The 20,681-nt window shown below is 38.7% G+C and overlaps 1 protein-coding gene across 1 annotated transcript in view; it reads right to left on the bottom strand.

The window, feature by feature from the left end:
- Positions 1-20,681, bottom strand: part of CNTNAP4 (contactin associated protein family member 4) — a 251,334-nt gene that overhangs the window by 171,070 nt on the left and 59,583 nt on the right. The window contains exon 3 of the mRNA XM_049622706.1: positions 3,878-4,071. Within this exon, the coding sequence (XP_049478663.1) occupies positions 3,878-4,071 (194 nt within the window). The remainder of the gene's footprint in view (positions 1-3,877; positions 4,072-20,681) is intronic.

Here is a 20,681-nt window from a genome sequence, read left to right as displayed (position 1 = left end):
TGTTTCTAAACTTACAACTGTCTCTTCTTCCTTTTTCCATCACATACTTGTATAATGGCTTATATGTTCCCTAACCCTCTTTCATAGATTTATTTCTATCATCTGGGGCAGAATGTGAAGCTCTTAAATAAAATGGGCATTTTTTGTACAGTCTGTATATAACTCAGAATACCTTTTTTAAAAATGGGCCAAAAAATACCAAATAAAGAAAACGACTCTGGAAAATCTATATTTGTAAAATACAGCAGTGGGTTAAAGTCCTTACTATGTACATCAATTAAAAATTGTACTTTGGCTAAAAAACAATCCAGGTTGAAGTGATCTGTGTTATTCCAGGTGAAATGGCAAGAACTAGGCATAATTCACCATGTTTCATTCTTCCTGCTTTGGCAATTGTAGATTCACGGAGACGGAGCCTCCCTCGGAGAGATACCTGCGTAACTAGGAGCAGGATAGAACTCAGCAGCCTACCTGGGATGAGCAGGCATCAGGAGGATGTGTGTGGTATGGGATGTGGGTTGTTTCACCTACATCGTAACTTCGGTGTAGTCATGGTACCTGTTGCACCAAGTCTTAATTTTGACCCTGACACTCAAAGTCATCCATCAATTTTCTTTACCATATCCAAAAGTATCATTCAGACCTTCCTGACCTTGACAGTCCATTCTGACCAGTAGATTTCCTGGTTCTTTTGTGGGAAACTGTACCTCTGGATATCGCCAAAGTCCATGCTGTTGTCTACTCTTTTCCAGCTACATGGGATAGCTTCCTTAATCCTTCCATAATCTAAGTTATGAAGCTTTTTCTTCAACACCCAGGTGAGCCCAGCTGTTTTGACAAAGTCAATCTACAATGATCTGCGTATTCCACTAATTTCCAAATCTCTAGAATTCTGTACCCCATGTTTGCATGCTTCTCTGAATCATTTTTTGCTTTGTTCTGATGTATTTTATCTCTTGATGACATTAACATGAGCTCTTTTAATACCTCTCAGATTTTTTTTTCTTTACAAAGTTAGACCCAGAATAGGAGATCAATGTCTTCAAATCCATTCATTCATTGATTTTTTTTTTCTGTAATAACCTCAACAAAAGCGATATACCACAATGGGTACTAAATGCTGGAAATGCAGTTGAAAAAGATAAACCCTCTCCCATAAAAAGTTCAAAACTTATAGGGGGTAAAGAAATGTGCATCCTAACTCTAGGTATATTAAACTGGTAAAACATAAATGCACTAAAAGACATAACTGATTCTAGGAGGAAGCAGTCACTACAATAAAATGCATTTTTTATTCATTTATTCATTCCCTCATTCATTCATTCATTCATTCATTCAACAAACATTTAGCATTTGCCTGCAACAAGCCAGGAACTCTTAAGATCTAGAATGCCAAGGGGCACCTGGGTGGCTCAACTGGTTAAATGTCAGACCTTCGATACTGGCTCAGGTGATAATCTCACCGTGGTGAGATTGAGCCCATGTCAGGCTCCACACTGAGCATGGAGCCTTCTTGGGATTCTCTCTCTCCCTCTTTCTCTCTGCCTCTTCTCCCCCGCCTCAAAATAAATCAACATTTAAAAAAAAAGATTTGGGGCACCTGGGTGGCTCAGTCAGTTAAGCGTCCAACTTTGGCTCGGGTCATGATCTCACAGTCCGTGGGTTCAAGCCCCACATCGGGCTCTGTGCTGACAGCTCGGAGCCTGGAGCCTGCTTTGGATTCTGTGTCTTCCTCTCTCTCTGCCCCTCCCCTGCTCGTGCTCTCTCTCTCTGTCTCCTCAAAATAAATAAAGATTAAAAAATTTTAAAAATGAATAAACAAATAAATAAATAATGAAAAAAAGATTTGGATGCTGAGATGACAGGTTGGAAGGTACAGCCTCTATTTTCAGGATGTTCACACTCAAAAGAGGAAGAGAATGAATAAACAAATCAAAGCACAGCATAAAAAATAATATTACCTTGGCAAGTAATTATGATAGATGCCATCTGTCTTTACATTGATTAGTTTGGATTGGTTAAGGATATCATTATGCCTCTATGTCACCCTGAGAACCTCACTTTTTTTTTTTAATTTTTTTAATGCTTATTTTTGAGAGAGACAGACAGACGGACAGAGACAGAGTGTGAGCAGGAGAGGAGCAGAGAGAAAGAGACACAGAATCGGAAGCAGGCTCCAGGCTCTGAGCTCAGCTGTCAGCACAGAGCCAGATGCGGGGCTCGAACCCATGGAATGTGAGATCATGACCTGAGCTGAAGTTGGACGCCCAACCGACGGAGCCACCCAGGCAGCCCTGAGAACCTCACCTTAACAAGAGTAAGCAAAGGAAGGCAAGTGGTGTGGTCTAGGTTTGACTTGCCCCAAAATTGAATAACGGAGAAATAATTTTCATGGTTGATGTATCATGTTAAGAAATGTCAAAAACGTACATTTTACTTAACACATCTATATGTTAGCATGAATTAACCTCTACTTATCTAGTTTAAAACCCAATACTTAATTTAGAAAAAGAGTAAAGGATGATCCAAACACCTAGTTAAAATAAATACCTCATTAAGCTTTCATTGTTATTGGTTCATAATTACTGTTTATTTTATCCCTAGTTTGAATGGTTCTCATGAAATTAATTCAACCGTAATATCCAGTTTTTCTCGCTCTTCTACACTTCAGCTTGCTTAGGATTTTAAGGCAGCTTTTCTTAAAAATGCTTATAGGCAACTTCTTCCAGCCCAACTGTTGTTCTCTCTAGAGAAAGACCTGGGTTACTTCTTCTCAATTCAATTTACATCAATAAACACGCATTGAATGGCCACCAAATGCTTCAGAGACACAAAGGTGAGTAAATCGCAGTCCATTTCTTCAATGAGTTGATAATGTATGACTGAGTTCTAGGAACTTTCAAAAGAGAGGCAATTGACTGATCAAAGAAAATTATCATTATGTGCCCAAATAGGCTTCTAAATTATCTGTGTGCTAAGAATGATGCTTCATTAAGTTACTCATTTTCTCTAGTTCCAGCAGCTCAGCCAGAGGAAAAGAAAAAAAAAGAAAGTTCTTTGACTGCAGCACGTTGTCCCTGGTCCATATAAGATCCAAACCAATACCCTTCTCCTAGCAAAGAAGTCCTTTCTTCACCACCAAGCAAACAGCCTACAGCTTCCTTCTTCCACCAGGTGTTTATATGTGATCAGCCAACTACAAATACCACCCGCCATATTGCAAACTGCCTCCTTGTCAGTCTCTCTTAAGGAGCCATGCCCCTGCCAATAACATGCAGCGTTTTACACACTTACACACTTTTAACAGACTAGAGAATGGTTTATATACAAATCATATATATATGTTTATAAATACAAAACATATACAAAACATATATGTTTTATATACAAAAACATATATATATGTTTATATCATATATAATACTCCAAATATTATATATACCAACCTCCAAATACTAGAGAGAGAAGGAGATGTTCAGAAATCTCAGAGGCATCAGAGGAAATAAAAGGAAAAAATTCTGTCAACCAACCTTAAATGAAGACCATGCAAAAACCACTAGGTTATTGGATAAAACTTAAAAACAAATGACAGGTTTTATTTATTTCTTAGACTTCCACGCTAGGTAGTGGACAAGTAAGATTTTTTTTCAGTTTCTGGGGTCTCTGAGATAAGTTCACTCACCTTTAGTATTTTCAAAAGTTATACCATGAAACAGAATAGAAAATGAATATTAATTCATTTTTCCTTGAAAAATGCTTTCCAAGTAATTCCCAAGATTCTGTGTCTCAACTTAGTTTAAGAGATTCGTAAACAACACACAGGGATGACTCTGCTTCTTTTCCCTGAGAGACTATGCATTCTGTTAAAGAAACATACCCAGATGCTGTCTTCTTGTCGATATTGTTTCCAGTTCCTGCCACTATCACTGAACATCAGGAGGTAGCTGGTCACCCAGTTGGAGCTCCCATATCCCCCTTGGGTGGCCACAGCGGTGATCTCCATTCTCTCTCCAAGGTCAATCTGCAACCACTGGTATTTGTTTGACACAAGTGGAGACCAGCCACCAGCTCCTTTTATGAAAATAGAAACAGAAGACAACGGGAAGAAGATTAGTTAAAAATCTGTTATTGGATAGAAATGCCAGTAAGACTGTATTCCTGTATGGAATTTAATAAAGTCAAATTTTCAAAATACGAAACTTCTCATAATTGTAGAATAATACAGAAAAACAAGAATTTAGTATAAATGGATGAAGCCTGTGTTAATTATGTTCATTTCTAGGTGTTATAACTCCCAACACGGGGTAGAACTGAGATTCTACTGAATGTTCAAAGTGCTTAATTTGACAAGTGGACATTCGTGTCTACACTTCGAACTAGGAGGGTTACTGCCCACACACATGATTAGGTGATGGTTCGACCTTCAATCATAGTTCACGCTGTGGCATAACTAGAATACTACCTGTGGTATCTGATCATGTTTAGACTTCCTGGAGAAAGAAGTATAGCATAAAGCCTGCAAATACAGATGGTCAAAAAGGATAGTCCCTATCCTCACTGTGTTGACGGGTTTATAGGAGGGACAGACATTGGAAACCATGCTTGAAACACAAATGTTAACGGTGAGGCACGTGCAGGAAACAATAATACAACGGATGATGGAGGAGAGTTCTATCCAGTAGAAAGTTGGAACTGGCTGGCAACAAGCGTAGGAGAGGCCATTAAACTTTCAGGAATTTTGCAAGCTGACTGCTGAATATAGCCACTTTTACAACGGACCATGGTTGGAGTATTTAAACCACAGAAACTGGCAAACTCTACAGATCAGCACCCATTCCCACCCCAACCAATTCACCAACACACCACTGGTTCTATCCTGGCCGGGTGGGGAGGTGGGGTAAGGGGGGGGGAGGTAGGAGGTGGGGGAGGGGCAGTCAGGGAAAAGGTCCTAGAGTAAGGTGTGCTTGAGCATTCAAGAGTGAAAAATAGGAACCTATTGTATATTCAAGGAAGTGTGGGTAGAGCCAAACTTACTGTGTTTCCTTTTACTCACTGCACACCAGAATATTAGAGATGTGACTACTGGATGTCTTGTTAAGATGTTTCATTCTTCCAGTTAATACAAAAAAGCCTTATTTGGGGACTTTACTTATTTTAAGTAATATTCACATTGATAATTATGTAAGTAATACGTAATCATTGTAAAAGGCATGAAACAGGGTTTAACGCATTCTTAAATCCATAATCATCTAATATTCAGTATCTTTTCAAATGTAACATCTAATATATAACACCCCAAGTAAGAATATTAGCACATGTTTTCTTTCCCACATTCTTTTGTCACCACCTTGAGGCTGTAAGCCCAACAAGGGAAGTGGGCAGATTATGGATATAATCAGCTGCTCATGAAAGAGAGCAGACCATCCTCTATGTAAGGCTCAAAACTGAGTCAATACAGTATATTAAAAAGGAATTATGTGACAACAACATCCTATCCTGATGCTATAATGCTAACTCCTACTTGTATTAGGGTATGATTACCAAGTTATTCATTACATTGTCTTTAGAATGAGACTTTTTTTTTTTCAAATTTCCTTTTTTTCTTGGAAGAAGTCATTGTTCAAAAATGTCTTCCATTCCATACCTCTCTCTTTTTCATCCAAAATATTATACATACAGTAATTTTGGTTGGCTTGTTTTTACTTTTAATTTTCTCTGTATTTGCCCTTGAAGAACCTGTGGTTTGGGCCAGTAACCTGGATGGGTGGAGTTCTGTCGGCCACCAATACCATCTACTACGTTTAGGTTAGAGAAGAATACTCTCGTATTTTGAGCAAGAGGGTTTGTTGGTAGACACATGCTCTGGCTGCATTTTTGGTGTCTTGGTGTCACTTCTCCAGCACAGCTCTGCTGTCCACAAGGGGCACCTCTTACTCTCGCAGCCTGTTATCTATAAGGAAGACTGATCTGAAGACATCTTGAATTATAGCCTGCCACAAATAACTCAGGAAATTTCCAAACCCTCAGTGGGAGTTGTTCCCACGGCATTATTTTTAAAGCCAAGCCAACTCTTCCTCCATATTTCACTGCTCAGGATGTAATGAAACTCCAGCCTACCTTTTCTACTTATTCTACTGTGGTAGAATTCACTTAGTATTTATTGAGCAAGTGAGTACTTTGTGTCAGGCATTCTGTGAAGACATAGTTATTTAATTCTCAGAGCCACCTATTGAATAGAGGATAAGTCACATACAGAGAGTCTGAATACCTGGCTGTCACCTGCAGAGCAGGAAGAGGCATGGTGCTCTTAGCCAGGACCTGCCGTGCCTCTCATGTTGTTATGATCAATGGGAACTGGAAGCTCCCAATGGATGTAGAAAAGATGGAGCTGAGAGAGGTAGGGGAACCCTAGAATTTAGCTACCGGGCGGTTGAGCCCATTTTCCTCCCTCGAATTAACAAAGACCGTATCTCTGAAGTACGGGGACATGACGGGAGGGGTGAATGGGTAACTATTTCCCTCTACTGTCCTTTCTAAATCTTACTATTCTTCCTAAGGATCTCTCCAAGTTTGGAAGTTGAAAGTTTCCTGAGGTCTAATGCTAACCAAGCATCCTCAGTCCTCTTATACTATTACTACTGCCTATCTCTCTGTTTTTTTATCATTTAAAAAAAATTTTTTTTAAGTTTATTTATTTACTTTGGTTGAGAGAGAGAGAGAGTTGGGGGGGGGGGAGGGCAGAAAGAGAGGGGAGAGAAAATCCCAAGCAGGCTCCTCAATGTCAGCACAGAGCCTGACACAGGGCTTGGTCTCACCAGCAGTGAAGTCATGACCTAAGCCAAAATCAAGAGACAGAGCCACCCAGGCACCCCATATCATTGTTTTATACATAGAAAAGTTGGAAAAGAGTGAATGAAGGGCCCCCGGCTGGCTATCATTTTAACCTGACATTTCGACATTCGGAATTTTATCTATATGTAGCTTATACCTCTGGGAAAATACTGATTATTTTGTGTCTTGCTCTTTCTAGTTAATTTCAATGGTCTATACACTTTTTCAATATAGAATTTCATAATCTTTCTCTAGCATTTTGACACTCCTTGATAGACCAGTATTTAAAAAGTGAGCACATGAGAGGTGCACAGTAAGGAAAAAAGAATCAGCATGATTCTGGTGAGTTAAAATTGGATCATCAATTCTCATCAGGAGAAAGAGGCACCTCTCACTGACCGCTCCCTCTTCCCAGCACCGCTCACTGTTATGGCTGCACTACCCGACTTGAAACATTCGCAGTTAATTGACCTTGAACATTTCAATTTCTCACCTGTGGTGAAAAGGTACTACTGATATGCAAATTAAGCTATATCATTAAAGAGGTACACCAATAAAGTCATGGAAATTCAGATGCTCCTGGGCTTTACCAAGTGAAATCGGCCCCAGGGAATCCACAGATTCCCCACAGGGTTTGAAGCTGTTTTAGCTCTGCAGATGCACATGGTCTAAGTGTGTGATGGAGTGAGATCCTTGTTCTGATTCTAAAACAAATGTCGAAGAGGAATATGGAAAATGCAAACTTCTAGGTATAGATATAGGTACAGATATAGGTAGAACGTGACTTACTTTGGTACTGGCAGCCTGTGGTGACAAGTAGGAACAACAGACATGAAATAAAAGCTGACGTTATATTAGAACAGCCGTCTGGCCACTACCAAACCACCCAGCATTCCGGAGCCATGCTATTGTCGTATTTACTTTTTTCATGGAAGAAATGAGGGCTAACTCCAGCCAACGGTAAAGTCTGAATTACTCTAAAATAAAAGAATTCCTCACTTTATTTATTAATCAAACCTTTTAGCTGCTGGTCAAGTATTATTCGTTCTTAATGATGCTTTTAATATGCCCATGTGTTCACCATTACAGTAGGCCAATACCTACAGACCAAAGACCATCTCTTTAGAACCCCCACCTCGTCCATGGTTACTGACATGTAACCCACCAGATAAAAACAAGAGTCTTGTCCCCTCAGCTCATTTTCTTCCTATTCCACCCTCCTTTTTCTCCTTCTTTGGCCTCATCACTGAGACTTGGCATAGTAAAGTGTCATAAATCTATCCAAACAAAAACACTTGTTGACTCTTCGCATCACAGTCTGAAAACTCACATTTAAAAACGAAAATCCTCCCGACTGGTGAGACTTTTAAATTAAATGTTGTAGCACTGCTCTGAGAATTAATTTCAAAAAGCATATTAAAGTGCCTATTGATTTCTCTCACATACAGCAAGCATGTGGGTACATGGCAGTTGTTACTTTTTGAATTATAGAACAATTATTATTACTATTGACTCCAAATACAGATTTATGATCACAGCACTAAATTCAGCTCTGAAAATATTTAGTTCCTGAATGACCACAAACAAAGCATCTCTTGCCTACCAGTTCTATTTATTTTTTTTAATTTTAAAAAAATGTTTATTTATTTTTGAGAGAGACAGAGTGTGAGTGGGGGAGGGGCAGAGAGAGACTGAGACGCAGAATCTGAAGCAGGCTCCAGGCTCCAAGCTGCCAGCATAGAGCCTGATGTGGGACTTCAACCCACAAACTGAGAGATCATGACTTGAACCGAAGTTGGGTGCTTAACCCACTGAGGCACCCAGTGGGTGCCTACCAATTTAAACCATTTAAAAGTTCCTGGGGAACTTGCTTCTATAAAATATGTGGCTGTGAATTATAGGGAAAGAAAAGCAAACTATAAATGGTCTGTGCCTATTGTATGTCAAATACTCTACTCTAGAAATTTTAGTTACCATATTAAGCTTAATTACTAAAATTATCGAGTGAAATGAAATGTTTTAACACCTCTTCTTTTCAAATAAAACTTACAAAAATATTTACAGAGGCTGAGTAAATTTTCCTAATATTATGCAAATTAAATTTTTCCAAATGTTATACAAATCACTTTAATGTGGATAAGAAATTACTTATTTTTAAAATAATTTAAATCTCAGTGAGGATCTCATTTTAAAAGTCACTTCCCCCTGAAAAAATTATACAACTGTCATTGCCCATAGTGGTTAATTTTATCCCAAGAATATATCTAAATTATAAATTCAATATTATTTATTTTTCTTTAATTTTTTTAAACATTCATTTTAAGTAGGTTCCACGTCCAGTGGGGGGCTTGAACTCAGGACCTTGAGATCAAGAGTCACATGCTCTACCAACTGAGCCAGGCAGATACCCTTATTCAATATTATTTAAATATAAGTAACTGCCTGGCTGAATTATAAATTTAATATCCATATATCCCATTTGCCAGATATCAATAATAATTACTTCTGCTCATAGAGACACATCTTACAATTTCGGGAAAGTGAAAAGAAAAATTGAAGAAAAAAATACTTTTGGTTGAAGCCTTAAAATAGAGAAAAGAATCACCTCTATCCCCTACTAATATTAAAAATGACATGACTGCCATTCCTGGTGGTCATCAGGGAGATGATGTGGCATAGAGTTTTGTCAACTTCGTAAAAGTACAAACTGCTCAGAAAGAAGGAGCCATATTTCTTTCCCAATATTTAAAGTGTAGAAAGACACAAATGTTCAAGGACACAAAGCACAGTGAACACAATTGAATGACAGTCCTAGCCACCACTAGGCCACATACATTTCTACAAAAATGATTGGCTTAATTAAAATTGTCATAGGAAAGCTTCCTTCTAAGATAATTACTTTTTTTTCACATGTCAACTAGATTTCCCCCAAGAGTCTAAATTTGCCCGGATCATTTTGATCTTGACATTACATTACAATAATGTAAGGAAACAAAAAGAACATTGTGCCAATATTTGCTTGGCTCCCTTAAATGGACTGCAGTGTCCCTGGGTCACCATGTAGAACTCTTAACAACTTTGTGTTGTTACCAGCTTAGTTTTTTGTCGGTTTTTTTGTTTGTTTGCTTGTTTTGCCAAGAAGAAAACACGATGCTATTGATGCTGTAATTTGCTGATCTTTTTTCACAGAACACTCTAGAATCTTGGCATTGCCTCCCCTGGCCCCAGGGATGGTGACAGGGATGGACGCATCACCTGAGCCAGGCTAGTGGCGCAATTCCAGGATTCTGTCGGGACTACTGAAGGAGAGATCCTTTTCTCCGCTCAGAAAGCTGAAAGGATGGGACTCGGGAATCAAACTGCAGCAGCGATCTTTTTGGAAAGTCTGCCTGAGTGAAGCCAACACAGAGGGAGGCAGAGGTGGGAGGTGAAGTGAGACGGAGCTCTGCTGGCACAGTCAGCGCCCGAGCCCATTCCTGTGCCTTCTAGTTCCTTCCACAGGGCATGAGCTGGCCCCTTCACTTGTGATGGACCTGCTCAGGTCCACTGCTTCAGCGATTCTCCTCTCTCTCCTGCCTCGTTATCTTTTTTTCTCTTTGATGGATCATTCCCACGGATGTACAAGCATGCTGTTGTTTTTCCTTCTTTTTTTTTTTTTTAAGAAAAAAATCTTCTCTTGACTCTTCTGTACCTTTTTTTCTCCTTTTTATGTTACCATTCTTTGAATAAGATGTCCACACTCAAGCCCTGCAATTCTTCTCATTTCATTCTCGCTCCAGCCAACTCCAACCAGCCTTTCATTCTGTACCACTCAACTGAAGCTGCTCTTCTCAAGACTACCAGAGAACTCCACGTCACCAAACCGAATGCTCAGGTTTCAGCCTTCCTACCACCTGGCCCACCAGAGACATTTGAATATTCCGGCCCTTCCCAAGGCTTCGGTATACTTTGTTCACTTATTTTCACAAGAGCTCCTTCTCTTAATTTTCTCCTCAGCTTACTGGTCCCTCTTCCTCAGTCTCCATTGCTAGTTCTTTTTATCTCTTATCAGCTCTGAGGGTTGAGATGCTCCAGGGCTCAGTCCTTTGCCCTGGTTCTTTTCTGTCAACGTGCACTCCTTCATGATTTCTCTTGACCTCGTGGATTTAAGTATTACCCACATGCCAATAATTCCCTGAGTTACATCTCCACCCCACATCTCCTTCCCGAGCTTCATTCAACTTGATATCTGTAACATGTTCCAAACCAAACCTCATTCTCCCCGCCCAGGCCTACTCTGTTCATACCCTTCCCCAGCCCAGTTTATGATAATTCCATCCTTCTGGTTTCTCAGAAGAGCAACAACAAAGAAGTCATTCTTGACTCCCCTCTTTTTCACCACATAACCATTCCAAGAGAAAATGTTACTGGTGCCGCTCACCTCTCCAGCATCAGACTATTTGCCCATCTTCATTGGTACTCCTTTGGCTCAAGGCACATGATTTTACCCTACATTCTTGCAGAAGCCACCGAAGAAGTCTCTCTGCTTCTTCCCTAGCTCATGGAGGCTCCATTCTCCATGTAACAGGCTTAAAATATTATCCCTGTGTTCAAAACACTGCAGTAAGTCTCCATCATACACACAGTGAAAGACAAAGTCATCGCTACATGGCCCACAGGGTCCTATGTGATCTGCCCCCTTATACCACTCCCACCCATGTCTGCCCAGCCTCTTCTTCCCAGTTCACTCCCCATCAGCAGCAAGGGCCTCCCTCCCTGAGGTTCTCTGCACAAACACCAGTCATTCTCCTACCTCCCAGTCCCTGCTGTGCGAAGTGATCCTTTCTGCCTGGAGTGCTCCCCTCTGAGATACACTGGGCTAACATCCCTGCCACCTTCGAGTCTTTGCTCGGATCTGATCCTTCCCATAGAGGCCTGTATCCCCTGACCTCCCTTGCCACAATTTTTCTTACCCAACAATACTGTTCCCATTTGTCTTACCCAAAACAACTTTCTCATTCTTTTTGACAGGAATTGACATAGTATACGATTTCCTTTTACACATAGTATATGATTTTCTTATTTATTACATGTATTCTTTATCTTTTATCTTGACCTACTAGAACATAAGCTTGATGAGACCAAGAGTCTTTGCCTGTTTTACCCACAGATAGATCCTAAGTGTCTAGCACATGGCCCGACGCACGGTGGATGCTTACTAACTATGTACTGCATAAAGGAATGAAATAAATCTGTAGCCATCCAGGTATAATAAGACTGTGTAAATTCATATACCAAATTAGTGGCAAAGTGGAAACTGGAGCCAAATGAGGTTTCTTTGCAGCGAGGTATTTTCAGTGAGGTTCTCAAAGAGAAAGCTCAAGTACGTACACACACACACACACACACACACACACACACACACACACACAGACTACCAATTGCCCCAAAGTTATACAGTTTAATCACTTGTAAACTACATTTCCTAGATGTACTTATGGCTTTGTTTTTGGATTTTTGATACAGTGAAAAAGATGCTTTTCACTTCATTTCCCCAGAAAGGCTCTAAATTAATAATACCTCACTCAGTTCTCTGAGGTTTCAGTTCTTTGCTGTTGATCCGTTTTTCCCTCACGGCAAATTGGCAGACTGACTTTCCGTCCTACTTCATGTATTGCCAGAGCAAACATTTCTGAAATCTTTAATAATTCAGTGGATTGAAAAGTAAATATTTACACCCTTCCTCTGTTCGGGCATTTTGATTTGTATATTTGATTTGCAAATTTTGTGACAGCCAAATTTACTCTGGAAAGCTGGGAAAAAGTTATAAAAACACTAAATTCTGTGCCAGCAAGTTTTATTTCACTCAAATTAGTCATTTTAGGAAAATGACTTTTAGCACATGATGTCTAGAAATTCAAACGATAATCAGGACTTGCTCATGTTTTGCTTTCTAAGCCCATTATGATGCTTTTCTAAAAGTTTCGATTTAGATCTATTGCAGTGAGACAGGTCATTTCAGTAAATGACATCATGCATCAAAAAGAACATACTGACAATATCCCAGAGGTTTAAAAACCATTTTTTGCTTCCGTACCTTCCTTTTTTTTTTTTTTTTATCTTCCTTAGCCAGACAGAGATGATAAGCTGTCATGAGCCAAATGTCCTCATATCACTCCTTCTGGGTCAAAAAACTGAAGTCACTCTCTTGTACCAACAGACATCATTTCCACATAATGACTGCAAAAGGCAGCATTACTGGAACACAGTATATCAAAAAGGTAAAAAGTGCAAAACCAATCCCAAGCATTTGATTGATTAAATCATTTAATGCTTTCTCAGTTTGTAAAAAATGCTAAGACATATTAAGATAACATCATATTCCCAATTATGGAGATATGTTTACCTCTAGGCTTAGGTACTTTTGAGTTCAGTCTTGAATATACGTGCTTTATTTAATTCCATGACTTATTCCTTTTTAAGTGATACTTCATTGTGGAAACTTTTATTTTACAAGCAGCAGGAAAAACTATTAGCGATGCTTGTGACCATGACAGTCTTAGCTTTTACCTCAGAAGCTTGACTAAACTTTACACAGGGTCCTTCCCAACTAGAAGCGCCTGACTTCCCTTTTCTTAGAGCATTTAATTTAGGAAACTTGCAACTATAAACCATTTCTCTGCCCCCTGAGATATAAATCTTCCTCAAGCCTCTTTCCAAGTTTATAATCCAAGAATGTCTTTCTCAAGGACCTGAGTCATCCCTTGAAATGCAGTCATCAAGAAAGTGCCTCATTTCCCAGTCTCTATGGGAGGGCATGAGTCTAATTTCTGTAATCGCCAATTAGGAAACAAAAACACCTGATCACAATGACCAACTTCCCCGCCTAATGTTCTCCAGTACTTTTCTACTATCTCAACCAGGGCTTACAAACTCTATTTTGTTTCAACAGAGTTGGGTTCAATGTCTCTTCTCTGTTGCAACAGTCTTGACCTTCATTGTTATGGTATTGAAAGTCTGTCTGGTCTTTTTACCCAATCCGTGCAATTATTCTTTTGTTTGTTTTTTTTTTATTTTTATCTATTATTGAAGTATAGTTGACATACACTATCATATTAGTTTCAGGTGTACAAGAGTGATTCAACAATTCTATACATTACACAGTGCTTACCACAGTAAACATAGTCATCATCTGTCACCATACAATGTTATTTCAATGTTATTGACTAGATTCCCTGTGTTGTACTTTTAATCTCCATGACTTTTTTCATTTTGTAACTGGAAGTCTGTACTAGTGTGATTTTTCTTTGGCAGGAGATAACTGGGAGTTTTTTAATTGGAACAATGTGTTTTTCATCTTTCTGTCTAATGAATTATATTCCCTAGAAACCATTCCACAATCAAAGTCCAGGAGGAGAAGATAAAGAGCAATGCTCAGAAGTGAATAAGGGTCTGACTAGAAGCTCACTTGAGGGATCCTTCATGGTAGTGACATCACCCAGAGATGACTGCACAGTTGTTCCATCTATTAACCAAAGAATGTCACAGCCAGCTTCATAGACTCTGAATAGCAACAAGAGGTGTCATGGGACTCCTTCAGCAAAAGGTGATGGCCTTGGCCAAGAAAACAATCAAGGGAGGGATCGGCCACTAAAACTGGCAATGCATTACAACAAACATGTAGGGTTAGGACCAACCCAACCACACTCAGCAGATATCACTGACAGGTATAAAAGGATCCAACCAACGATCTTGTGGTAAATACCAACATGACAACCAACATATGCTGGGGGAGCTGCTACCCAGTCATGCCCTGTATCATCTGAGTTCCTCATATGTCAACCATCATTTTGGAAAGAACTAAAGGAAAGATGAGGAAATCATAAAGTCTGATTTCAGGGCAGGTCATGATCTCACAGTTCATGAGATCAGGCCCCACATCGGACTCAGTACTGTGAGTACAGAACCTGCTTGGGATATTCTCTCTCTCTTTCTCTCTCTCTCTCTCTCTCCCCCCCCACCTCTGCATCTACCCTTCTGTCTGTCTCTCTCTTTCTCTCTCTTCCTCTCTCTCCCTCTCTCTCTCCCTCTCCCTCTCTCTCAAAATAAATAAAATGAGCTTAAAAAAAGTGTGAACATTTATCTGGAAGGGACTGACATGATCAAAGGAGGCTACTCTACCCAGCAGTCACCAGAGGGCTTGAGGTGAACTGATTTGTGGGCATATATGGGAGTCTCTAAACTGAAAAGCAAATAGGATCACCCCCACTTAAAACAATACTCACCAGTGCTAATGTGTTGACAATACTGAAAAAATATGTCGTGTTTCCATGTTATTCCTCAACTCACATAACCTGCAAACTCAGAGATCTGAAATTGGCTGAGAAAATCAGATCAACTAATATCTCAGATCTGAATGGTTAATGTACTGTGGTATCTTTATGAGTAAATGTTTAAGTGCCTAATATCCCCAAAGCTGCCGATTATACATTTTATGCAAAGTATGATTTTATAAAACTGTATGTGGATTGTGAAAAACAAGGCTATTTGCATGTGTAGATGGGTGGTCAACCAGGATGAATGCTTCTATCTGATTCGAAAAACATCCTGCCATATGTGCAGTAGATTCTGGACTCCAGATCTGCACTGTAGAGCAAAATCGCTCAAAATTCAGTAGGCATCACAGTAGTAACTGGTACAAATTAGACAGAAGCAAAAAAAATTATATATATATGTAAAACATCATATATAATTATAATAATTACATTATAGTATATAAATATATATGTATATATATGTGTATATAGATATATATATATACACACATATATATACACACACATATATATATATATATAGTACACACACACACATACACACTGCTTTTAATGGATATAATGTTCCACAATAGCACGGGGCAGTGGGATGCAAATAGAATTTAGTGTCTGAAGCCAGCAAGTACAATATTCCCCCATGCACACATTCAATTCTAGAAATGCTTTGAGTTGCAGACCCTTTTGCTACACAAATGAATTGCTTCCTCTAACATCCAAGCACCCTAGCCAGCTCCATCTGGCTCCTGGCCTATGTACAAACAGAAGAGCACACAAGAGTTCTGTTTTTATGAAAAACACAGAGAAAAAAATATGCTCTTACGGGTTTTATGTCAAAAATGTGATTGGCCAAATGTGTAATTTGGCCAGCGATTGACATACGTTTGGATGTTTTGAGTGATGCTCAATTATTACAGGTGTTTTAAATGAGTTCTTTACCTCTTTATATACAACAAATCAAGGTTCAACATATTTAATTTGGGGATTGTGCTCAAACAGTGAAGAAAACAAACAGACGCAAGTGTAACAAGCCATTGCTGGCGATTTTTCCCATCGAGCACTTCTATTCATTAATCTGATTTTAACCTATGGTTATAAACTTGTGATTTTTGTCACTGAGAAAGAAATAACTTCTAAAATGACATGCCACTAATTGTTCCACAGGAGAAAGAGCAGGCAATTCCCCTGGCTTGACCAAGATAAAAATCACCCCAGGCTGAGGGAGCAGGATCCAGTCTGTCAGGATGCGAAAGGTGGGGAAGTGCAGGCAGAAGAGGAAAAAAGCACATCATTTTGCTCTGTTTATCTCCATCTTATTTCTATTTGTAATGCATAATGGAAAGTTCTAAATTGTCCTTTTTGATAAAAAGAAAGTTGCCTCTCACAAAGCAACCTCATTTCCACTCAAACCAGTGAGGCCTTTCATACGATTGTCAGGCCACCTATCACAGTTCATGGCTCCCAATGTATATTGATCCACTGAGTCATAATAAAGCAATGCTTCCAGCTGGGAATGAGAGTTAATGCAAACATTTTCTAGATCAGAAAAGACGGACCAAAAAAAAAAAAAAAAAAATAGGTCATGCTTCTGCCTAGCCAATTTCAAATTGCTTCTGGCGATACTGTGAATCTCATCCACACCCCTGCATTTTCCACACACTCTGTTACTACCAAGGAGAATGGTAGCAACCAGAAAACAGCATCCTAGCAGAATCAGTTCAGCACATGCTTGTGATGACGGCTACAATAATTATAAAATGCAAATCCTTTTGATAAGCACAATGGAAAGTCAATTACCACCATGCACTTATATTGCAATTATTACTATTTTGCTATATTCTTTTCTGACAGTAAAAAAATAATAATAAAGATCAATTTGCTGTTGTTTGGAATGTACCTTCAGAATTCAGAATTTTCCATCTTTATTTTAAAAATTACCACAAAAGGGGCACCTGGATGGCTCAGTTGGTTAAGCATCTGACTCTTCGTTTTGGCTCAGGTCATGATCTCACAGTTTGTGAGTTCAAGCCCTGCATCAGGCTCTGTACTCACAGCACAGAGTCTGCTTGGGATTCTCTGTCTCCCTCTATCTCTGCCCCTCCCCCCCCCAAATAAACATTAAAAAAATAATTTACCACAAAAGATTTTTTTTTAACTTTTAATAAAAAAGAATGAATGAATGAATGGGGCAGCTGGGTGGCCTAGTCGGTTAAGCATCCAACTGCAGCTCAGGGCATGATCTCATGGTTTGTGGGTTCGAGCCCTACATCAGGCTCTGTGCTGACAGCTTAGAGCCTGGAGCCTGCTTCGGATTCTGGGTCGGCCTCTCTCTCTCTGCCCCTTCCCTGCTCCCACTTCCTCTCTTGCTCTCTCAAAAATAAATAAACATAATTTTTTAAAAAGTGAATGAATGAATGAATGAATGAATGAAAGGGGTAGAGGGAAATTTTTGTAGGTGATGAAAAAATTTATGGCCTTGATTATGGTGATGGTTTCATGGATGCATTTTTTACAATTTTTTTATTTGAGCACAGTAGACACAATGTTACATTAGTTTCAGGTGTACAACATAGTGATTCAGCATCTGTATATGTTATGCTGTGCTCAGCCCAAGTATAGCTACCTTCTGTCCTCATACAACACTATGACACAGGACCATGAATTATATTCCTTATGCTATACCTTTTATTCCTGTGACTTTTTCAGTCTACAACTATAAGCCCGTACCTCCCACTTCTCTTCACCCATTTTGCCCATCTGTCCACCCCCTTCCCTCTGGCAACCATCAGTGTGTTCTCTGTATTTATAGGTCTGATTCTTTTTTGTTTGTTTATTCATTTGTTTGGGGTTCTTTTTAGATTCTACATATGAGTAAATCACATGGTATTTGTCTTTCTCCATCTTATTTCACTTAGCATTATACCTGCTAGGTCCATTCATGTTGTCACAAATGGCAAGATCTCCTCCTTTTTTATGGCTGCATATATATATCACACATATACATATATATATATATATATATATACACACACACATATATACATATATACACATATATATGTATGTATATATATATATATACACATATATATATATGACATCTTCTTTATCCATTCTTCTCCTAATGGACGCTTAATTTCCTTCTATATCTTAACTATTGTAAATAACGCTGCAATGAACATAGGGTGCATATATCTTTTTAAATTAGTATTTCATTTCCTTTGAGTAAATACCCAGTAGTGGAATTTCTAGATCATGCAGCATTTCTATTTTTAATTTTTTGAGAAATCTCCACACTGTTTTCCACAGTGGCTATACCAATTTACATTCCCACCAACAGTGTAAGAAAGTTCCTTTTTCTTCACATCCTCAACAACACTTGTTATTTCTTGTCTTTTTTTATTTTAGCCATTCTGGCAGGTATAAGATGATATCTCATTGTAGTTTCAATTTCCATTTCCCTGATTACCAGTGATATTGAACAACTTTTTTTTAATGTTTATTTATTTATTTTGAGAAAGAGAGAGCACGAGCATGCAGGGGAGGAGCACAGAGAGAGGTAGACAGAGAAGCCCAAGCAGGCTTCACGCTGTCACTGTAGAGCCCAAGGTGGGGGCCTGAAATAAACTGTGAGATCATGACCTGAGCCAGAATCAAGAGTCAGATGCTTAACCAACTGAGCCACCCAGGTGCCCTGAGCTTCTTTTAATGTGTCTGTTGGCCATCTGCATGTCTTCTTTGGAAAAATGTCTATTCAGGTCCTCTGCCCATTTTTTAAATGGATTGTTTGGTGGTGGGTCTTTTTGTTTGTTTGTTTGTTTTTTGTTTTTGTTTTGTTTTTTTTTCAGTGTTAAGCTGTATACATTCTTTATAGATTTTGGATATTAACCACTTATCAGATCTATCATTTGCAAATATCTTCTCCCATTCAGTATGTTGCCTTTTTGTCTTTTATTAATGGTTTCCTTTGCTGTGCAAAAGCTTTTTATTTTAATGCAGTCCCAACACTTTATTTTAGCTTTTGTTTCCCCTGCCTCAGGAGACATATCTAGAAAAATGTTGTTATAGCCAATGTCAAAGAAATTACTGCTTATGCTGTCTTATAGGATGTTTATGGTTTCAGGTATCACATTTAGGTCTTTAATGTTGACTTTGCTTTTGTGCATGTTGTTGGAAAGTGCTCAAGCTTAATTCTTTTACATGTGGCAGTCCAGTTTTCCCAGCACTACTGATTGAAGAAACTGTCTTTTTCCCCATCGTATATTCTTGTCTCCTTTGTCGTATTTAATTGATCATATAATTGTGAGTTCATTTCTGGGCTCTCTATTCTGTTCTACTCATCTAAGTGTCTGTTTCTGTGCCAGTGCCATACTGTTTTGATTACTACAGCTTTGTAGCATACCTTGAAGTCTGGAATTATGCTACCTCTAGCTTTGTCCTTGTTTCTCAGGATTGCTTTAGGTGTTCAGGGTCTTTTGTGGTTCCATACACATTTTAGTACTATTTGTTCTACTTCTGTGAAAAATGCTATTGGTATTTCAATAGGAATAGGTAATTTAATTGCATCAAATTGATTGTTTTGCGTAGTATGGATCATAAGTGTATTCTTATCTCCAAACTCATCAAGTTGTAAACATTGAATATGTACAGGTTTTTGTATATCATACCTCAAAATGGCTTATAAAAATTGGCAATTTGTAATTTCAGGAAATATGAATGCAATATTTCCAGAGTCAGCTTGGCTCAACAGTCAACCATAAATGTCAACAACTTTGTATTTTATTTAAATGCACTGATTTTCAGTAATCAAAAACCTCCCAACAAACAAAAGTGCAGGGCCAGACAGCTTCACAGGCAAATTCTACCAAACATTTAAATAAGAATTAATACCTGTTCTACTCAAACTATTCCAAAGAAGAGAAAAAGAAGGAAAACTTCCAAGTTCATTACATGAAGCCAGTATCACTCCGATATCAAAACCAGATAAAGACATCTCCCTCCCCCCGCCAAAAAAAGAGAAGTATAGGCCAAAATCTCTGATGAACATAGAAAATCCCCAACAAGATACCAGCAAACCACATACAGCAGTACAGTTAAAAAAAAATCATTCACCATGATCAAGTGGGATTTATTCCCAGGATGCAAGGGTGGATCAATACTTGCAAATCAGTCAAAGTGATACATCACATCAACAAGAGAAAGGATAAAAACCAAAAAACCCTATGATCATTGCAACAGATGCAGAGAAACCATATGACAAAGTACAACATCCATTCATGATAAAAAACCCTCAACAAAGTAGGGTTAGGGGGAAAACACTTCAACATAATAAAGTCCATATATGAAAAAACCATAGCAAACATCATCCTAAGGTCAAGAACAAGACAAGGATGCCCACTCTCTCCATTTTTATTCAACATAGTACTGGAAGCCCTAGCCCTAGCAATTAGACCAGAAGAAGAAATAAAAAGCATCCAGATTAGCAAGGAAGAAGTAAAACTTTCACTATTTGCAGATGACATGACACTATATAGACAA

Source organism: Panthera uncia, assembly GCF_023721935.1.
Source record: "Panthera uncia isolate 11264 chromosome E2 unlocalized genomic scaffold, Puncia_PCG_1.0 HiC_scaffold_20, whole genome shotgun sequence".
In the NCBI taxonomy this organism is placed as follows: domain Eukaryota; kingdom Metazoa; phylum Chordata; class Mammalia; order Carnivora; family Felidae; genus Panthera; species Panthera uncia.
This window is presented reverse-complemented; position numbering and strand designations above follow the sequence as displayed.